General features: G+C 37.3%; 3 protein-coding genes across 3 annotated transcripts; all 3 read left to right on the top strand.

Moving 5' to 3' along the window:
* The first annotated feature begins 5339 nt into the window (after positions 1-5339).
* LOC134333808 (epidermal differentiation-specific protein-like) lies at positions 5340-6193 on the top strand. The gene has a single exon (XM_063015972.1). It carries the CDS (start codon positions 5347-5349, stop codon positions 5857-5859), a length of 513 nt encoding a protein of 170 aa, XP_062872042.1. The 5' UTR covers positions 5340-5346; the 3' UTR covers positions 5860-6193.
* A 5103-nt stretch (positions 6194-11296) lies between these two features.
* Positions 11297-12064, top strand: LOC134333872 (epidermal differentiation-specific protein-like). The gene has a single exon (XM_063016041.1). The coding sequence runs from the start codon at positions 11297-11299 to the stop codon at positions 11807-11809; it is 513 nt and encodes a 170-aa protein (XP_062872111.1). The 3' UTR covers positions 11810-12064.
* A 3300-nt stretch (positions 12065-15364) lies between these two features.
* Positions 15365-16248, top strand: LOC134333799 (epidermal differentiation-specific protein-like). The gene has a single exon (XM_063015963.1). It carries the CDS (start codon positions 15365-15367, stop codon positions 15875-15877), a length of 513 nt encoding a protein of 170 aa, XP_062872033.1. The 3' UTR covers positions 15878-16248.
* The last annotated feature ends 6548 nt before the right edge of the window (positions 16249-22796 follow it).

Here is a 22796-nt window from a genome sequence, read left to right as displayed (position 1 = left end):
TATATGTATGATTGTAATGGGAATGAATGTTTTAGCTGCATTTTCTAGTCTGTGTAAACACCCTAAATTTTTTAATGTCTGATCCTGTTTAATCTGATGCTGTTGTAAAAGTTTGATGTAAACAAAGATGTGAATGAAACTTTCTTTTTTATCACACCTAACATAAGGATAGAATTTTCATGGATTTAATGTGACTGATTGATAACCGTGGTACCAGCTTGTTCACTCTTCTTATTTGTTCATGCACTATAATACAGAAATTAAACTTCTTGTGCATGATTTAAATATTACATAACTGTGTGTTTGTGTTATTTTTTAAAAGTCTGTGTCCTAACTTTGCATTACATTACTATTCCACTCTGGATGATCTTTTTCAATCCAGTATTAATGGTGCCTTAAAAGACATGCAAGTTACCCATACCACTGGCACTAATACCCCCCCCTATCCATGACAGTTGCTGGCATTTGAACTTTTTATTGTTAACAATCAGGATAGTGTTTTTCCTCTTTGGCCCGTGAAACAAAACATCATTTGTTTTTAAAAACACTTTAAATGGTGTACTCACAGACCACAGCACACATATCCACTGTTTGTTAGTCCATCACAGATGAGCTTTCTGGATTGTATTCATATAGGGCTTTGTGGAGTCTTAACTTGTATTTGTGGATGCTGTGACAAACTTTTCACTGACAAGTATTCCTCAGTTCATGTCATTACATTTATTATAGAAGCATGTCAGTATTGAAGGTAAATACTGGATCTGGATTCTCTGTTTTTAATTTATGGAGTGATATTGAAATTTAAATGCCTTGTAATCACACACCTTGAGACATTGTTGTTAAACTGTTCACACAGTTTTAGCAAAGTGGCAAATTTCGCATCCTTGCTTGTAAATGACTAAACCTAATGGAAATGCTACTTTTATACCCAGTATTAATACCTGTTACCTATACACCAGTTTACCAGTGAAAAGTTCCAAAACTGCTGTTTCCGATAACAAATATGTACAAGCAATTGTAATTTAATGAAAGATCAATTTCAAATGACAGTAAAATTGACCAATCATGTGGTCCCTCTAAATGGGTGGGCTTTGTTATTGCTAACTTTATTATGGACATAAATGTCATGCATTTTGAACTCCTGCCTGAAACTACATTTCTAAGGCTTTTGTCTTCATTTTATTTCTTTATATTCCTAATGTAACAATATACAAATATAAATTTGATCTCATTTTTAACACAAACTAAGGTTCACTTTTGTATTCTTTAAATTTTGGTGTCACAATTTACTGCAGACTTTTGTTTTGCAATGAAAACAATACATTACCAAATATTGAACTTTTAGGGTTATTTGTGTTACGTGGGGGAAGAAAACAGGACCCAGGATGCAGAGAATACTAACAAAAATATTTTATTAATAAAAGTAAACAAATAACCAGGGATATAACATTTAACATAGGAAAACTTTACCGAGTCGCGAATCCCCATCGCAGGTTGCGAGGCCGTCGCGACCGGTACTGCAGGGATGGAGCTTCTCCATGGAGGAAACGAGAGAAAATCCCGAACTCGCCTCAGCGCGGCTCGGGGATCAGATGGGTCTGGCACCAGCCGCGTTTCACAACGCAACTGGTGACAGAGCCGATCTATAGGAAACGAGAGAAAAGCCCGAACTCGCCTCAGCGTAGTCCGGGGGAACCGGTGGCTCTGGCACCAGCCGCACCTTGCTGTCACCGGGCAGACGCACACCTATAGCACAAGGAACACCTCGAACTTGCCGCAGCGGAGTTCGGGGAATCGGATGGCTTTGTCGTCAGCCACAGCTGGAAAGAAGCCAATCTGTTTTAGCGCAAAGAACACGGCGAACTCGCCGTCGCGACGTTCGGGGAATCAGATGGCCATATCACCGATCGCGCCTCAGCACGACCGGGAAGGAGCACACCTGTTTAGCACAAGGGACCCACCGAAATCGGCGTCGCGCAGTTCGGGGAACCCGTTGGCTAAGTCGCCAGCCACACCTTGCTGTGGCTAGGATAAAAAAACAAAAAGCCGACTTTAACTGAAAGAAACCAAACCAAACAAAACAGGGCTAAAGGCATGACAACCTGTGGCACAGCTGCAGGTTGTCAGCCTTAATTAGGAGGCCTCTAATTTAAGGCCTTTGTTCCAGAAGATCTGTAATTCCTGCGATGCCGAGAACCAAGGTAGGTTAACCCCAACGCCGCAGGAAACCTTACAATTTGATGCTTAATTATTTGAAGCATAATGGCCAGTATAAGCCCAATTGTGATTTGTTAGATAAACAAATACAGCTTTTGTAATATCACAAAATATGAATATTAGAGATTATCAGAATTGAATATTATGGGATATCTGCAGTGGTTACACCCACATTGGACATAATCTCCAGAAAAACACCATTAGGCAACCTGCATACCTGATATTTGCATACCCATGTATTTAATTTAGCACAGTTTTATGCCAGATGCCCTTCCTGCTTATTTTATCTTTACTTGGGACCGTTACTGACAGCGCACATTCCAACAGACATAGCCAATGTCTGTGTAGATGTACAATACATCTTTGAGGAAGGAAAGCATAACGTGACAGAAAATGATGTCATACCATCACTGCAGTTGGTGACAGATGATCTGTCAAATCCTCAGGTCACTCTGTACGAGAAGCCGAACTACCAGGGCAGGAGCCTTGTGCTCAAAGCTGAAGCCTGCTTATGTGACATCAATTTTAACGATATAGTGTCTTCCCACAAAGTGCAGGGTGGAGCGTGGGTCCTTTATGAACATGGCAACCGAGGTGGGGAGCAATTGGTGGCCAGATCTGGTCGTGACGTTCCTGTCTACAGCAGGCTGGACAACCAAGTGAGTCATGTGCGTCCTCTCAAGGGAGGAAAATGATGAGGAAGGAGGAGGAAGTGGCTCATTACCAGCAGTTTGACAAGTTGTCTTTTTCTGGACATGTAGGTGCCAATCTGAGACTTAATCATCATTCAATTCCAGTTCAATTTTAATTAGTTTTATGTTTGTTAATATGATTTTTTTTAATGATAAAAAACAATATGGAAAGAAAACTACAACAAATTTGAATTCATGTGCAAATGTGAATGGAAAATTAAAGAATGCATGTTTTCTGTATCGCTGTAATGAATAAGACATGAACAAATATTCCTAATAAATCCACATTTTAATCGTGTTTATTCTGATGCTCTTGTAAACCTTTGATGACACCTTTCTTTATTAACATACACCTAACTAATTAATTTCAATAAATTTATTGTGATGGATTAATACCTATGGTACCAGCACTCTCCTGATTCACACACACACACACACACACACACACACACACACACACACACACACACACACACACACACACACACACACACACACACACACACACACACACACAGAGTAAGGGCAATGTTCAGTAGCTCCAACTGGCCTGACTGCATGTCTTTGGACACAGTGGGGACGTGTAAACTCCACACAAGACCCTGGGCACTCGACCGGGAAACCTAACTCAGGCCTTTTTTGCTGTGAGGTAACAGGGCTACCCCACTGTGCCGCTCTGTTAGAATTTATATTATTTACTTTTATACTATTGGTAGCAATAAAACAATCCTTTTGATATGTTGTTTAATGTTTTATTTGTAATTTTTAAAAAGGTGAAATTAATAACAATATAGATTGGGACGCTCGGGTGGTGCAGCGGTCTAACAAGCTAGCACATCACTGCAGAGTACATACTAAACTGAAGGTGTTATAGACTACATAGAAAAGTTGACAGATTGACTGATAACAAATGGTTTGTTTCTACTGCACAAACACAGTGGAGGACAAACCCAACCACAAAACAGCTGATGTGATGTTTGGTGAGAAGCATTTTAACTCTGAAATTAAACATGAAATTACTCTCTTGAATCTTTATGTAAACATGCTTGAGATGAGGCAAAAACTTTGGGGACCGTCAGCACTGATCTGTGGGCACCGTGTGTGAGGCTTGTACAGATTAGAATTAAAATCTAAACTGATTTATTCACATCTTTTATATACAACATATACTCTTTTAAGTTTTACAGTAAATGTTCCTCAACAGTTCATCATAAAAATGTATAGTATCCAAAGCTCGTTTACAAGGGTGCACGTGGAGCAGGGCAGAAATGCTGCATAAGTGTGATGTGTTGTTTAAACCAAACCATATTTACCACACATGAACTACACATAAATAGTGAATAATTTATTTCATTTTTTAGTAGAAAATGTGTTATTCAGGATACAGGATATCTAGTAGAAAAACTGGCCTGAATATTGTTTTGTGTGCATTGTGTGTTAAACCTTGAGGTCTGTTTGCTAAATTTTACTCAAACATCCTTCAGTTACAACTGCAGGGTTCATTAAATAAAACTTTTTGTGCATGATTTAAAATAAAGAAATAAATAAACTATGCGTTTGTGTCATTTTTAAAAGACTGTGCCCTAACTTTGCATAGCATTACTATTCCACCCTGGATGATCTTTTTTAATCCTCAAATCATTATTTAAATGTATTTAAATACTAAATACTATTTACATAATTACTAAACTTAACTGTGTTTTACATAATAGCACTGAGATGATGATGGTGGGTGAGGTAGATGGGGAAGTAGATGTGGGAATAAGAAGAACCATAGTTATACGGCCTTCCAACATCCTGGATCATTTATATTAATAGTAAGGAAGATCCAATAGTTATAAACAAGCTTTAGCAGCTTCATGCTTCAAAACAGCTTATGTTATGCACCCTTGGGTGGCTCGCCAGCCTAAGAAAATGGGTCACAGAGAAAAAAAAAAAAAATGTTAAACCACATAAACACAAAATGAACTTGTCCACATATAGCCCCATGTGAAGGCTTTACCTTACATCTTGTAAACCACAGTGGGAGCAGATTGCCACCATTTTTATTAATGAAGTACATTTTGTTTTGTGTTTTGGTGGCATTATTATTATTTATTTGTATTTTTTTTTTTTACATGGAATGCTGTTTAATAATTTAATAAAAAGTAAATCACTGTATGTACAAAATCTATGTACCAAATCTAGTTGTCAATCAAGGAAAAACTCAAAATAACTGGCTTGAATGTTGTGTTGTGTGCACTGCGTGTAAACTTTGGGGTGTGTTTGCTAATTTACTCAAATATCCTTTAGTTTCAGCTGCGGGGTTCATCACTGCACCCTTTAACCCAGAGCAATTCTACATGTATAAAAAGAGACAAACCTCCTCACACTCTTCAGACTCACAGTCACCTCTTTTTCTGCCTGACCATCAGCAAAACAAGTCTATCCAGACACCATGAGCAAGATCATCGTCTATGAGAATTTCAACTTTCAAGGCAGGAGCAAAGAGTTTACGTCTGATGTTCCTGACTTAAATGCAGAGGGTTTTAATGACAACATTTCCTCTATAAAGGTGATCGGAAATCCATGGCTGGCATACACAGATTGCATTTACAAAGGTGAGCTGTACATCTACGAGGAAGGAGAATATCCTGTCGTGGAAATAAATGATTCTATTTCATCACTGCAGTTGGTCAGAGGTGACCTGAAAGATCCTCAGATCTGCCTGTATGAATACGCACATTATGGAGGCAGGAGAATTTCCCTCACCGAGGAGAAAGACTTGAATGAGACCAGCTTCAATGATACAGCGTGTTCTCAGAAGGTGATTAAAGGGGTATGGGTCCTCTACGAGCACGGGAACCGAGGCGGTGAGAAGATGATCGTCAAAGCTGGTGATAATGTTGTCAAATATGACTGGTGGTACAAGAAAGTGAGCCATGTGCGTCCTCTCAAGGCAGGAAAGTAAGGAGAATGGAGGAGGATCTGAAGGTCCCAGTCAAGAGTGCAGGTGCCAATTGCGGACTCAATTATCGCTGAATACTTGTTAAATTTCATGATCCAGTCTCTCCAAAGTTAAATTAATGTCCAAATATGAATGAAAAAGGAATTTTATTTTATCTTTTCATAAGTATGACTGTAATGGGAATAAATGACATTTCTGCTGTACGTCTGTGTCCTATTGTTCTAAGTGACTCTGAATCATTTAAAGTCTGATCCTGTTTAATCTGATGCTGTTGTAAAAGTTTGATGTAAACAAATATGTTGAAACTTTTTTCTTATCACACATTGTAACACAAGGATGGAATTTTTCATGGATTTAATGTGATTGATTGATAACCGTGGTATCATCTCTATCACTCTCCTGATTTATTCATGCACTATAATACAGAAATTAAACTTCTTGTGCATGCAAATAAATTAACTATGTGTTTGTGTCATTTGTTAAAAAGACTGTGTCCTAACTTTGCATTACATTACTATTCCAGCCTGGATGATCTTTTATAATCCAGTATGATTAGTGTTCTGTGCCAGGCAACAAAAAACACAAATGATTATTCAAATATTAAATCTATTTACATAATTATTAAACTTAACAATGTTTTACATAATAGCACTGAGGTGATGATGGGTGAGGTGGATTAGCAGATGCTTTTATCCAAAGCGACTTACAGTACTGTGACAGTATGTTGTCTAAGCAATTAAGGGTTAAGGGCCCAGCAGCAGCAACCTGGCAGTGGTGGGGCTTGAACCAGCGACAAAGCTTATGGTGTCTTAGCGCTGTTTTATTTGTACTGTTAGGACCCTCTGAACTATTATCTGGACTGTAGTGTCAAAAAAATGAAATGAAACAATGATGAAACAAAAATGAAACAAACTAAAGCTTAATTCCCTTCAGGTATTTTTATATAAATAAAAGGAAAAAAAAGCATAACTTTTTTTTCTCTAGAAGGACTTTTTTTTTCACTTACTTTTCTTCCTGAGTTATGGAGAAACCTACACTGGTAGGATTAAGCTTTTTGAGTTTTGTCAGTCATTGACGAAAAACATTTAAAACTACTTGATTAATTAGTTTCTGATGTTTGTCTTTCAAGTTTTACAGTGAATGTTTATAATTAATTCATCATAACAATTAAGTATAATATTCAAAGCTTACTTAGAAGGGTTTACATGGAGTATGACCAGGATGGGTTGTTTAAACCAAACCATATTTACTAGTCAGTGTGCTAAGCAGTGACCACATCATTACTGGAAAGCTAATTTAACTCACTGTTTAGTGGAAAGTGTGTTCTTTGGGACACAGGAGCTTCTCTGCTTCTTGCAGATCTTTGACACACACTACACAGGCAATTTTGAAAGGTACGTACCAAATCTAGTTGTCAAATGAAGGAAAAACTAAAAAAAAAAAACTAAAAAAAAAAAAAAAAAACCTGCCCTGAATGTTGTGTGCACTTGCGTGTTAAACCTTGGGGTGAGTTTGCTACTACTATTAAAAAAAAAACATTCATAGAGTTCAATACCATATTGCAGCCAAGAGAGTTGTACCAAGAGACTGTAAGAAAAGTGCTCTTCCCAAGTGAAAGATTTAATCTGACCAGTCAAACCAGCTGCTGACTCACAATCAGAGCCATAACTGGTAAGTTTATAGAGCCTCACATTAGAATGTTTAAGCAATATGGCACAAGTGAGAGTGGTGATGCATTCTTGATAATATGGGTGAGCAAGAAAAACATCTGGTTATATGGACTGTACTCTTCTAGATGTGAACATTTAGATGGAACAGTACTTGGGCTGCAAATGATGACGTTTCTCAAGTCCATAAGAATGCAAGTACAGAGAAGAGCACAGATTAAGGAAGCAACCAATAGCTGATCTGTTGCTGCACAGTTCGTGTTAGTCGTCCTCTAGTCCTTCATCAGTGCAAAAACAGATTTTTATTTATAACTTCAATATCATTTAAAGTATTCAGCATATTAATAACTTCAATAGCTTTTAAAATATTCATCAAATTGCTCCAAAACAAGTTGTATTTTATCAAGTGTAACCCACATGACATACTACAACTCTTATATTGACACTTTTTCAGTTTTTTACATAATAAAAAATAGATTTGTATTCATAACTTTAATAGCATTTAAAATATTCAGCATATTGATAACTTCAATAGCTTTTAAAATATTCATTAAATTGCTTCAAAGCAAGTTGTATTTTATCAAGTGTAACCCACATTACATACTACAACTCTTATATTGACACTTTTACCCGTTGGACTATTTTCAATACAAAAAATATTTTTTTTCACTAAATTGGTCTTTTTTTTCCCTGTAGCTTTTTAATGTGACATACAGGGGTTGGACAAAATAACTGAAACACCTGGTTTTAGACCACAATAATTTATTAGTATGGTGTAGGGCCTCCTTTTGCGGCCAATACAGCGTCAATTCGTCTTGGAAATGACATATACAAGTCCTGCACAGTGGTCAGAGGGATTTTAAGCCATTCTTCTTGCAGGATAGTGGCCAGGTCACTACGTGATGCTGGTGGAGGAAAACGTTTCCTGACTCGCTTCTCCAAAACACCCCAAAGTGGCTCAATAATATTTAGATCTGGTGACTGTGCAGGCCATGGGAGATGTTCAACTTCACTTTCATGTTCATCAAACCAATCTTTCACCAGTCTTGCTGTGTGTATTGGTGCATTGTCATCCTGATACACGGCACCGCCTTCAGGATACAATGTTTGAACCATTGGATGCACATGGTCCTCCAGAATGGTTCGGTAGTCCTTGGCAGTGACGCGCCCATCTAGCACAAGTATTGGGCCAAGGGAATGCCATGATATGGCAGCCCAAACCATCACTGATCCACCCCCATGCTTCACTCTGGGCATGCAACAGTCTGGGTGGTACGCTTCTTTGGGGCTTCTCCACACCGTAACTCTCCCGGATGTGGGGAAAACAGTAAAGGTGGACTCATCAGAGAACAATACATGTTTCACATTGTCCACAGCCCAAGATTTGCGCTCCTTGCACCATTGAAACCGACGTCTGGCATTGGCACGAGTGACCAAAGGTTTGGCTATAGCAGCCCGGCCGTGTATATTGACCCTGTGGAGCTCCCGACGGACAGTTCTGGTGGAAACAGAAGAGTTGAGGTGCACATTTAATTCTGCCGTGATTTGGGCAGCCGTGGTTTTATGTTTTTTGGATACAATCCGGGTTAGCACCCGAACATCCCTTTCAGACAGCTTCCTCTTGCGTCCACAGTTAATCCTGTTGGATGTGGTTTGTCCTTCTTGGTGGTATGCTGACATTACCCTGGATACCGTGGCTCTTGATACATCACAAAGACTTGCTGTCTTGGTCACAGATGCGCCAGCAAGACGTGCACCAACAATTTGTCCTCTTTTGAACTCTGGTATGTCACCCATAATGTTGTGTGCATTGCAATATTTTGAGCAAAACTGTGCTCTTACCCTGCTAATTAAACCTTCACACTCTGCTCTTACTGGTGCAATGTGCAATTAATGAAGATTGGCCACCAGACTGGTCCAATTTAGCCATGAAACCTCCCACACTAAAATGACAGGTGTTTCAGTTATTTTGTCCAACCCCTGTATGTATATCCTACATTTGTTTGAACAGTTTATAATCCTAAACTAACGTGTATGCACAAAACAAAAATGCTTCACTTCACATGTAGGGTTGCAACTAACGACGATTTTCCTAATCAATCTGGTGATTATGTTTTTGATTAATTGATTAGTTGGATTATTTAAAATACAAAAACAGAAACAATATTTACAAAAAAAACAATATTTAGCTTCAAGCTTTGTGACTGTTCCACAGTCATGGAACTGATAGAAAAGTTGATGATTGACTGAAAAGAAATGGCACCAATCTGCCATAAAAAATGAGATAAACTGCCCAAATGAGATAAAATGCTTCTCTGCTTCCTGCAGATCTTTGATACACAGGCAATTTTGAAAGGTATGTACCAAATCTAGTTGTCAAATCAAGGAAAAATTTAGAACAACAGGCCTGAAGGTTGTGTGCATATGTGATAAACCTTGGGGTGTGTTTGCTACTACTATTAAAAAAAAAACATTCATAGAGTTCAATACCATATTGCAGCCAAGAGAGTTGTACCAAGAGACTGTAAGAAAAGTGCTCTTCCCAAGTGAAAGATTTAATCTGACCAGTCAAACCAGCTGCTGACTCACAATCAGAGCCATAACTGGTAAGTTTATAGAGCCTCACATTAGAATGTTTAAGCAATATGGCACAAGTGAGAGTGGTGATGCATTCTTGATAATATGGGTGAGCAAGAAAAACATCTGGTTATATGGACTGTACTCTTTTAGATGTGAACATTTAGATGGAACAGTACTTGGGCTGCAAATGATGACGTTTCTCAAGTCCATAAGAATGCAAGTACAGAGAAGAGCACAGATTAAGGAAGCAACCAATAGCTGATCTGTTGCTGCACAGTTCGTGTTAGTCGTCCTCTAGTCCTTCATCAGTGCAAAAACAGATTTTTATTTATAACTTCAATATCATTTAAAGTATTCAGCATATTGATAACTTCAATAGCTTTTAAAATATTCATTAAATTGCTTCAAAGCAAGTTGTATTTTATCAAGTGTAACCCACATTACATACTACAACTCTTATATTGACACTTTTACCCGTTGGACTATTTTCAATACAAAAAATATTTTTTTTCACTAAATTGGTCTTTTTTTTCCCTGTAGCTTTTTAATGTGACATATGTATATCCTACATTTGTTTGAACAGTTTATAATCCTAAACTAACGTGTATGCACAAAACAAAAATGCTTCACTTCACATGTAGGGTTGCAACTAACGACGATTTTCCTAATCAATCTGGTGATTATGTTTTTGATTAATTGATTAGTTGGATTATTTAAAATACAAAAACAGAAACAATATTTACAAAAAAAACAATATTTAGCTTCAAGCTTTGTGACTGTTCCACAGTCATGGAACTGATAGAAAAGTTGATGATTGACTGAAAAGAAATGGCACCAATCTGCCATAAAAAATGAGATAAAACTGCCCAAATGAGATAAAATGCTTCTCTGCTTCCTGCAGATCTTTGATACACAGGCAATTTTGAAAGGTATGTACCAAATCTAGTTGTCAAATCAAGGAAAAATTTAGAACAACAGGCCTGAAGGTTGTGTGCATATGTGATAAACCTTGGGGTGTGTTTGCTAAATTTACTCAAATATCGCACAGTTATGGCTGCGGGGTTCATCACTGCACCCTTTAGCCCAGAGCAATTCTACATGTATATAACGAGACAAACCTCCTCACACACTTCAGACTCACAGTCACCTCTTTTTCTGCTCGACCATCAGCAAAACAAGTCTATTCAGACATCATGAGCAAGATCATCGTCTATGAGCATTTTAACTTTCAAGGCAGGAGCAAAGAGTTTACGTCTGATGCCCCTGACTTAATTGCAGAGGGTTTTAATGACAACATTTCCTCTATAAAGGTGATCGGAAATCCATGGCTGGCATACACAGATTGCTTTTTCAAAGGTGAGCAGTACATCTATGAGGAAGGAGAATATCCTGCCGTGGAAATAAATGATTCTATTTCATCACTGCAGTTGGTCAGAGGTGACCTGACAGATCCTCAGATCACTCTGTATGAATATCCACGTTATGGAGGCAGGAGTGTTGTCCTCACCACTGAGACCAACTTGAGTCCCTTCAACTTCAATGATACAGCATGTTCTCACAAGGTGCAGAGAGGGTTATGGATCCTCTATGAAAAAGAGAACCGAGGAGGTGTGAAGATGACTGCCAAAGCTGGTGAAAATGCTGAAATATATGAATGGTGGTACAAGAAAGTGAGCTATGTGCGTCCTCTCAAGGCAGGAAAATAAGAAGAATGGAGGTGAAGAATGGAGGTTCCAGTCAAGAGTTCTGGGAGTGCAGGTGCCAAACGGGGACTCAATCATCGCTGAGTACTTGTTAAATTTCATGATCCAGTCTCTGTAAAGTTAAAATAATCTGCAAATGTGAATGAAAAAGGAATTTTAATGAATATACAGTACAGGCCAAAAGTTTGGACACACCTTCTCATTCCTGTGGTTTCTCTTAATTTTTTTAAATTTTCTACATTGTAGATTAATACTAAAGACATCCAAACTATGAAGGAACACATATGGAATTATGTAGTAAACAAAAAAGTGTTAAACAAACCAGAATATGTTTTATATTTTAGATTCTTCAAAGTAGCCATATTTTGCTTTAATGACAGATTTGCACACTCTTTGAAATTTTCTCAACCAGCTTTATTAGGTTTCCACCTGGAATGGTTTTCAATGAATGTTTGTGCCTTGTCTAGAGTGAATTTTTGGAATTTGTTGCTTTTTTAATGTGTTTGAGACCATCAGTTGGGTTGTGCAGAGGTAGAGTTGGTAAAATATAAAACATATTCTGGTTTGTTTAACACTTTTTGGTTCACTACATAATTCTTCATAGTTTGGATGTCTTCAGTATTAATCTACAATGTAGAAAATAAAAATAATCAAGAAAAAACATTGAAGAGAAGGTGTGTCCAAACTTTTGGCTGGTGTGTCCAAACTTTTGGCCTGTACTGTATGTGTTTACATGTATGATTGTAATGGGAATGAATGTTTCAGCTGTATTTTCCAGTCTGTGTAAACACACTGAATTTTTTAATGTCTGATCCTGTTTAATCTGATGCTGTTGTAAAAGTTTGATGTAAACAAAGATGTGAATGAAACTTTCTTTCTTATCACACATAACATAAGAATGGGATTTTCATGGATTTAATGTGATAGATTGAAAGCTAGCCAGCTGAGGTACCAGCTCACTCACTCTCCTGATTCGTTCATGCACTATAATACAGAAATTAAACTTCTTGTGCATGATTTAAAATAAAAAAGTAAATTAACCATGTGTTTGTGTCATTTGTTAAAAGTGTGTGTCCTAACTTTGCATTACATTACTATTCCACCCTGGATGATCTTTTTCAATCCAGTATGATTAGTGTTCTGTGCCAGGCAACAAAAAAGCACCAATGATTATTCAAATATTAAATCTATTCACGTAATTATTTAACTTAACTGTGTTTTACATAATAACACTGAGATGATGATGGTGGGTGAGGTAGATGGGTAAGTAGATGTGGGAATAAGAAATACCACAGTGATCAGGCCCTCTAACATCCTGGATCATTTATATTAATAGTAATGAGGATCCAATAGTTATAAACAAGCTTTAGCAGCTTCATGCTTCAAAACAGCCAAAATATTTAGGCTTATATTATAGTCAGCTGTGGGTCCCTGGACCGTGACCCTTGGGTGGCTCGCCAGCTGAAAAATATCGGTCGCAGAGAAGAATAAAAATCATTAAAGAAGTTAGAGTCGATTTTTTGAAAACCCCGTTCATTTTTCCTATAGGAACTCTGACTTAGACCCGGGTCTCCAAATATGGGCATAACGAGGACTACAGAATGATGCACAACTTCAGTGGTGTATTGATGGCGAAACGATTGCTAAGTTTGCTGCAAAAATGCTAAGCTGTTTGCTAACAGTGGATTAGTGAAAGACTGTTCTCGAGGTTTGTGATGTACTATTACAGACACATTTCTAACATGGTCGGGCAATTTCTATTCTGCCGTCTGTGAACTCAAGAGTTAAAAAACACAGTGTGCTCTTTTACTGAGGAAAGTTTTGCTCTTAAAGTAAATTAGGGAGCAGATTAAGCCAGATCTATCTTTTGACCATAAATTTTACACAAGAGGACTCGGTCAACCAAAAACACTATCACATCTAAACAGTAAACACACAAAAACAAACTACACGAAATGACATGTAAAGCATTACAAATTAACCCCCTCAGACACTAACCGACGCATAATTTTACACATATACGTGATATTTACAATTTTAAATCACTAATTTCTGCATCTCTGCATTCTGACAGTGGCAGCCGGGTGGCGTGCTGCCATTCTTTAATCAGAATATTTAAGGAAGCATCAATATCATTCATTAGACACTATTGAGTCTCATTGTTTTAATTATTTTATTTTATTACATTTATTATATTATTATTTGGCACCATAGCTCATAATATTTAGCCTTAATGGTTGACAGTGATGACTGATTGAAGTGGTGGCACTTTCTTCTTTTAGATTCTACTTGACCGGCTTGGCTTTACTTATGTTCTTATGTTGATAATTAATGTCCACAAGTTTAATGTTGGATCCAGTATTTTCACTCTTATGACCCTCTGAACCCTTATCTGGACTGTAGTGTCAATATAGAACAAACTAAAGCTCAATTCCCTTCAGGTGTTTCATATAATTAAAAGGAAAACATCATGTATAACTTTCTTTTCTCTAGAAGGACTTTTCTTTTTCTCTTACCTTTCTTCCTGAGGTATGGAGAAACCTACACTGGTAGCATTAAACTTTGTGACTGTTCCACAGTCGTGGAACTGATAGAAAAGTTGACGATTGACTGAAAAGAAATGTCAGCAAACATGTATCTGCCATAAAAAATTAGATAAACTGCCCAAATCCAGGTGTGAAGGCTTAAAGAGATGAATTAAAATTAAAATCTAAATTGCCAATATATTTATTAATAACATTTAAAACTACTTGATTAATTAGTTTGTCTTTTAAGTTTTACATTGAATGTTAATAATTAATTCATCATAAAAATTAAGTATAATATTCAAAGCTTAGTCATAAGGGTGGACATCGAGCATGGCCAGAATGCTGCATAATAGAGATGGGTTGTTTAAACCAAACCATATTTACTAGACAGTGTGCTAAGCAGTGACCACAGCATTACTGGAGAGCTAATTTAGTTCACTGTTTAGTGGAAAGTGTGTTCTTTGGGACACAGGAGCTTCTCTGCTTCTTGCAGATCTTTGATACACACACTACACAGGCAATTTTGAAAGGTACGTACCAAATCTAGTTGTGAAATCAAGGACAGACTCAGAAAAACAGGCCTGAATGTTGTGTTGTGTGCAATGTGCGATAAACCTTAAGATAAGATAATCCTTTTTTAGTCCCACAGTGGGGAAATTCAAATTGTTGCAGCAGCGAAGGGATAGTAAAGCACTCAGGACAAAATATAGACAATAAAAAGTACAATGTATAACAATAATAATAATAATAAAAAGTCAGGAAAAACTCTGAAAAATATTTACAAATAATTACAAATAATTGCACTTGGGAAAAATATTGCACATTGTAATAATAATTATTATAATCTTGAGGTGTGTTTGCAAAATGTACTCAAATATCCTTCAGTTACAGCTGCGGGGTTCATCACTGCACCCTTTAGCCCAGAGCAATTCTACATGTATATAACGAGACAAACCTCCTCACACTCTTCAGACTCACAGTCACCTCTTTTTCTGCTCAACCATCAGCAAAACAAGTCTATTCAGACATCATGAGCAAGATCATCGTCTATGAGCATTTCAACTTTCAAGGCAGGAGCAAAGAGTTTACGTCTGATGCCCCTGACTTAATTGCAGAGGATTTTAATGACAACATTTCCTCTATAAAGGTGATCGGATATCCATGGCTGGCATACACAGATTGCTTTTACAAAGGTGAGCTGTACATCTACGAGGAAGGAGAATATCCTGTCGTGGAAAAAAATGATTCTATTTCATCACTGCAGTTGGTCAGAGGTGACCTGACAAATCCTCAGATCACTCTGTATGAATATCCAGGTTATGGAGGCAGGAACGTTGTCCTCACCACTGAGACCACCATGGATCCCTTCAACTTCAATGATACAGCGTGTTCTCACAAGGTACAGAGAGGGTTATGGATCCTCTACGAGCACGAGAACAGAGGTGGCGCGAAGATGATCGCCAAAGCTGGTGAAAATGTTGAAAGATATGACTGGTGGTACAAGAAAGTGACCCATGTGCGTCCTCTCAAGGCAGGAAAATAAGGAGAATGGGCCAAACGGGAACTCAATCATCGCTGAATACTTGTTAAATTCATGATCCAGTCTCTGTAAAGTTAAAATAATCTGCAAATGTTAATGAAAAAGGAATTTTAATGAATATATGTGTTTATATGTATGATTGTAATAAGAATGAATGTTCCAGTCTGTGTAAACACCCTGAATTTTTTAATGTCTGATCCTGTTTAATCTGATGCTGTTGTAAAAGTTTGATGTAAACAAAGATGTGAATGAAACTTACTTATCTTTCACACATAACATAAGGATGGGATTTTCATGGATTTAATGTGATAGATTGATAGCTAGCCAGCTGAGGTACCAGCTCACTCACTCTCCTGATTCGTTCATGCACTATAATACAGAAATTAAACTTCTTGTGCATGATTTAAAATAAAGAAATAAATAAACTATGTGTTTGTGTCATTTGTTAAAAGAATGTGTCCTAACTTTGCATTACATTACTATTCCACCCTGGATGATCTTTTTCAATCCAGTATGATTAGTGTTCTGTGCCAGGCAACAAAAAAAATACTAAATACTATTTACATAATAATTAAACTTAACTGTGTTTTACATAATAGCACTGGGATGATAATGGTGGGTGAGGTAGATGGGGAAGTAGATGTGGGAATAAGAAATACCACAGTGATCAGGCCCTCTAACATCCTGGATCATTTATATTAATAGTAATGAGGATCCAATAGTTATAAACAAGTTTTAGCAGCTTCATGCTTCAAAACAGCCAAAATATTTAGGCTTATATTATAGTCAGCTGTGGGTCCCTGGACCGTGACCCTTGGGTGGCTTGCCAGCCGAAAAATATGGGTCGCAGAGAAAAATAAAAACAATAAAATAAATACATTTTAACAGGCACATAAACATGTGGAGACTTTATGTTATATCTGGTAAACCACAGTGGGACCAGATTGCCACCATTTTTATTAATGAAGTACATTTTGTTTTGTGTTTTGTTTTGATGCATTGTTTGTGTTGCCTGGGTTTATTAACTTTATTATTATTATGTATTTGTTTTTGTATTTTTTTTACATGGAATGCTTACAAAAATACAAAATCTATGTACCAAATCTAGTTGTCAATCAAAGAAAACAGAGCAATTCTACATGTATATAACGAGACAAACCTCCTCACACTCTTCAGACTCACAGTCACCTCTTTTTCTGCTCAACCATCAGCAAAACAAGTCTATTCAGACATCATGAGCAAGATCATCATCTATGAGCATTTCAACTTTCACGGCAGGAGCAAAGAGTTTACTGATGCCCCTGATTTAAATGCAATTGCAAATCTCCTTTATAAAGGTGATCGGACATCCATGGCTGGCATACACAGATTGCTTTTACAAAGGTGAGCTGTACATCTACGAGGAAGGAGAATATCCTGCCGTGGAAATAAATGATTCTATTTCATCACTGCAGTGCTGAAAGATCCTCAGATCTGCCTGTATGAATACCCAAGTTATGGAGGCAGGAGAATTTCCCTCACTGAGGAGAAAGACTTGAATGAGACCAGCTTCAATGATACAGCGTGTTCTCACAAGGTGATAAGAGGGGTATGGGTCCTCTACGAGCACGGGAACCGAGGCGGTGCGAAGATGATCGTCAAAGCTGGTGATAATGTTGTCAAATATGACTGGTGGTACAAGAAAGTGAGCCATGTGCGTCCTCTCAGGAAAATAAGGAGAATGGAGGTGGATCTGAAGGTGCCAATTGCGGACTCAATCATCGCTGAATACTTGTTAAATTTCATGATCCAGTCTCTCCAAAGTTAAATTAATGTGCAAATGTGTTTTCAGAAGTATGACTGTAATGCAGGGGTGCACAACTTCTTTTTACCAAGGGCCGATTTCACATAAACACCTAAACCAGAGGGCCACACATGTCATTTTTTACAGATCTGTCCACATGAATTTGTAATACAGTTAGGGCTGGGTGATATTGAAAAAAAAATCGATTATTTTCAAATGTATCATTGATTCTGGATTGCGATTGCAATTTTTTTTTGTATAATTCAATTGAAAAATTTTAATTTAAAAGACTGCAGAAATGCAAAAATAGTAACAGCACCACCTAATTATCCTTTCAAGGAACTCAAACTTTATAACAATAACAATAATTAACAATAATTTGAACATAATAGAAATCTTAATTAGCTATATCCTTTATATAAAAAACTCACAAACAACTCACTTTAAATAATGTGCAGCATAAGAAAAGTGCAAAACCACAAACAGTTCTTTACAGGTTTTTTAAAAGGAACACGAGCCTGTTTACTGGTTCCACCATATAAGTGAGTCTGTATCAGTATCTACACTGGGGGACATCGAATAAGCACTCAGCTCAGCTTTGATTTTGTTTTCTTGTGACTGGGGGGGTGGATGGACGGGGCACATTCCACGTCTAACCATATGGACTACAATTCCCATGAGCCCCTGGACTGTCACGTGACTACCACATGTCCCCGGTCAGCCAATCCTGATCGCGCTCACCGGAGTTTTGATTCAATTTAGCTGTGCTCTTCTGTTTTAGTCTCGTTGTGAAGTTTTGTCGATCGTGTTTGTCTCCTTATTTCTAAATCTAACCGTTACCGTGTATAATCCTTGCTGTCTTCCGTTTGCTGCCTGTCTGTTTATCCTCTGGTTTTGGACTCTGCAGGGTTTTGTACACTGTTTTTGCCCTTTTAATATCAAACTTTCCCTGATTTATATTCCGCAGCGTCTGCTCAGTTTCTGCCTCGTGACATGTTGGTATTTTAATTAAAATATAAAGTATGTAAACAATCGCGATTGTCACATTCTAACATCATGTGAAAACGTTCATTCTAATTAACAGAATTAATCGTGAAATTCGTCCAGCACTAAATACAGTTACATAACATCAGGTACTTAAAAGAAATGTGTTGGTCTGACACCAACTGGTTAATGTGGTCGCAAGCACACCAGACAAGAAAATACCTGTATGTCCATTCAGGGTTAAATTTTATATGCTCGAGATCCACTTTTCTTTGTTTACTCGTACTTGGTTTGGACAAACACATGGTACCGCTGAAGTAACTTGTATTTACATCATTTACTTTTCAGTCGCAATTTCATGGAATTACCCGGTGAATTTAAAGTGACACTATCATTTATTTAAAAATGCATCAGCACTTCATTTGGGGGGCCGGATCGAGAGTTTTGCCGGGCCGGATGTTGTGCACCCCTGCTGTAATGGGAATAAATGACTGTTTCATTTCTTCTGTACTTTTCAGTCCGTGTCCTATTGTTCTAATTGACTCTGAATCCTTTAAAATCTGATCCTGTTTAATCTGATGCTGTTGTAAAAGTTTGATGTAAACAAATATGTTGAAACTTTTTTTCCTATCACACATAACATAAGGATGGAATTTTTCATGGATTTAATGTGATTGATTCATAACCGTGGTACCAGCTCTCTCACTCTCCTGATTCATTCATGCACTATAATACAGAAATTAAACTTCTTGTGCATGATTTCAAATAAAGAAATAAATAAATTTTGTGTTTGTGTCATTTGTTAAAAAGACTGTGTCCTAACTTTGCATTACATTACTATTCCAGCCTGGGTGATCTTTTTTAATCCAGTATGATTAGTGTTCTGTGTGAGGCTACAAATAAAGCACAAATAATTATTTAAATGTATTTAACTATTAAATCTATTTACATAATTATTAAACTTAGCTATGTTTTACATAATAGCACTGAGATGATGATGTGGAATAGATTTACATTTTCAGCATTTAGCAGATGCTTTTATCCAAAGCGACTTACAGTACTGTGACAGTATGTTGTCTAAGCAATTGAGGGTTAAGGGCCTTGCTCAAGTGTACAACAGTGACAACCTGGCAGTGGTGGGGCTTGAACCAGCGACCTTTCCATTACTAGTCCTGTTTCTGAACCACTAGGCTACTGGGCTAGGCAACTGCCTTACAGTTGTGGGAGATGTGGAAATAAGAAGTACAATAGAGATCCGGCCTTCTAACATCCTGGGTCATTTATATCAATAGTAATGAGGATCCAACAGTTGGAAACAATCTTTAGCAGCTCCATGCTTCAAAACAGCCAAACTGTTAAGGCTTATGTTACATTTATCTGTGGGTTGTATAGGATACTAGTCACAACACTGGAAAATGCCAACACAAGCATATTGCCCATAAAGATGTGCTTTTACAGATAAAAATACCTCTGTATGATGAAATACATGAGTTTTATTACCTTGATTATCAGTATTATTATTATTTTACATCGAATGCTTTTTTCTTGAATGATTTTATAAAAAGTAAATCACTGCCATCTAGTGGTCACTTTTTGCCTCCTCATGTTTAGCGGTCATCTTGTAAACACGGTTTTTCTCTGGAACTACCGTGACAGAGAGCTATTAATTATATTATTTTAGTCCCATCATGTCTTTTTCAAAACCAAGTATAATAAAACGAGAAAGTTTGATCTTGAACATAAAAATTTCAAAAAGTTTGTATCCTACAAACGAGTCAGAGGCAGACTACTCTGCGCTCATACAGCTGTCTTGAATTAGCGACCTATCGGCCAATCAGAAAATAGAATTTCTCAGCCAATCAGAAAATAGAATTTCTTGTTGCTGGGTGAGGTCTGTGCACATAGTTGTAGACGAGCTGGAGGTGGAAGAGAACCGTCAGGATCATCAGTTAATATCTTCATTTATTTTAATCTTTCATTAGTTACTATAGTTACTGTAGTTTTCCTACTCTTTGTATAAGACATATACTCAGCATACACCCATTGACATGAGCAACTTAATAACTGCAAAATATAAAATGAAAATATGTAGGAGTGTAATTAGGCTTCCTTGGTTCATTTTTTTCAAAGGTGACTGGTATGAGCAGATTTCCGAGGCTGTCAACAATTGCCAAACTGGTATTAGTTCTGCCACACTTAAATGCAGATGCAGAGAGGATTTTTTCCATGGTGGGGCTTAATAAAACCAAAACCAGGAACTCTTGATGGAAGTCATCATTCATCATGACCGTGAAAATGGCTGACATTGAACCACAGTGCTTTAAATGGGAGCCCCCAATATCGGTCATCAAGGCATCAAAATCTGCCACAAACACTTACAACACACAACATCACTCATAAACACAAACACACACAGAGGGACAGAATAACCACCACTGTTGAAGGCGCCCATTTGTTTTTCTTTATTTAATTTGTCTGGGTTTTTTTGTTTGTTTAGAAAGGCATAACTAAAACAATTTATTTAATATTACAAAATTTAGTGTAAAGTGAAGAGACAATGACAATGATATTACACTTTGTTAGCAGCATTGGTGCCACACAGTTAGAGTTTGTTTATGCTGTTTGTTTCAGTGCTTGTTCGTGTATGTGTGAGCACATCATGCAAATTTTTGCATCACGCACACTTTTGCATTCTGCTGGCAGCCCCACCTACTTAAAAAAACTTCCTGTGCAGTCTCAAAGCAAACCAGTAAACCAGTACCATTACTACTACCACTACTACTACTAATAATAATAATAAGGCAAAATTACCATTACTGGAAAACAACACACTCAAGAGACAATGACCACTGCGGTTCAACCCCCCCAGGTTCAAGCAAACTTAAAAACTTGAGAGCCTTGAGTATAATTAATAAAGATAATAAAACAAAACAAGTAAAACTTAACATATTGCGAATAATAAAACACTAATAAGCAACTGGAAAGTCAATAAATTGTGCTTGAAAAAGACAAAAGAAGTATAAAGCATATATGAAGTGTAGTAGGTGCTATTGATAGCTAAAATGCTAAGCTGTTTGCTAAAAGTGAATTTGTGAAAGACAAACGCATTTCTAACATGGTCGGGCAATTTCTATTCTGTTAAAAGAGGCATTGCATGAAAAAAAGGCTGTCAGTGCATTTGAAATAAACTACATCCAGTTTAAGAAATTAATCAAATACATTTTCCAATATGCCAAGCAAAGGAGGTTTGTCCATTAGGGAAAAGGAGGGTCGTCCTCCGAAAAATTTCACAGAAAATTGCACACACATATACAAATAAGGCATAACATTATGACCACCTTCCTAATATTGTGTTGGTTCCCTTTTTGCTGCCAAACAGTCCTGACCTGTCAAGGCATGGAGTCTGACACCTTTCTATCAGAACCAGCATGAACTTCTTCAGCAGTTTGAGCTACAGTAGCTCGTCTGTTGGATCGGACCACACGGGCCAGCCTTCGCTCCCCACATGCATCAATGAGCCTGGGCCGCCCATGACCCTGTCGCCAGTTTACCAATGTTCTTTCCTTGGACCATTTTTTATAGATACTGACCATTGCAGACAGGAAACACCCCACAAGAGCTGCAGTTTTGGAGATGCTCTGACCCAGACAGCTAGCCATCACAATTTGGCCCTCATCAAACTCTCCCAAATCCTTACGCTTGCTCATTTTTCCTGCTTTTAACACACCAACTTTGAGGATAAAATGTTCACTTGCTGCCTAATATATCCCACCCACTAACAGGTGCCATGATGAAGAGATAATCAGTGTTATTCACTTAACCTCTCAGTGGTCATAATGTTGTGCCTACTAGGTGTACATTTAATAAAGTAATATGTGAAGTTACTAATAATATTAATACTTTATCATTTTAAATTCACAAACATCATATGCCTGATTCATGCTCCTCCGTCATGCCACATAAACATCACATTAAAGGACATTGTCATTGATTATCACCAAAAGTATATTATGAGCTATCTGAATATCAAACAATTAATTAATTGTTAACAAACCATTAATCACGGTTTAGATCACGTTATGAAAAACTGTGTTGGAAATATCTAAAAGCAAATCCCACTAATTAACTGTGTCTATAAATCTTATGATACAAAAA

Source organism: Trichomycterus rosablanca, chromosome 19 (assembly GCF_030014385.1).
Source record: "Trichomycterus rosablanca isolate fTriRos1 chromosome 19, fTriRos1.hap1, whole genome shotgun sequence".
NCBI classification, from domain to species: domain Eukaryota; kingdom Metazoa; phylum Chordata; class Actinopteri; order Siluriformes; family Trichomycteridae; genus Trichomycterus; species Trichomycterus rosablanca.
The sequence above is the reverse complement of the archived record's forward strand: the minus strand, read 5'-3'. Positions and strand labels throughout refer to the sequence as shown.

What these genes read in the sequence shown, in the direction of transcription:
- LOC134333872 (XM_063016041.1), top strand. Translation starts at nt 11,297, where the DNA reads ATGAGCAAGATCATCGTCTATGAGCATTTTAACTTTCAAGGCAGGAGC.
- LOC134333808 (XM_063015972.1), top strand. Translation starts at nt 5,347, where the DNA reads ATGAGCAAGATCATCGTCTATGAGAATTTCAACTTTCAAGGCAGGAGC.
- LOC134333799 (XM_063015963.1), top strand. Translation starts at nt 15,365, where the DNA reads ATGAGCAAGATCATCGTCTATGAGCATTTCAACTTTCAAGGCAGGAGC.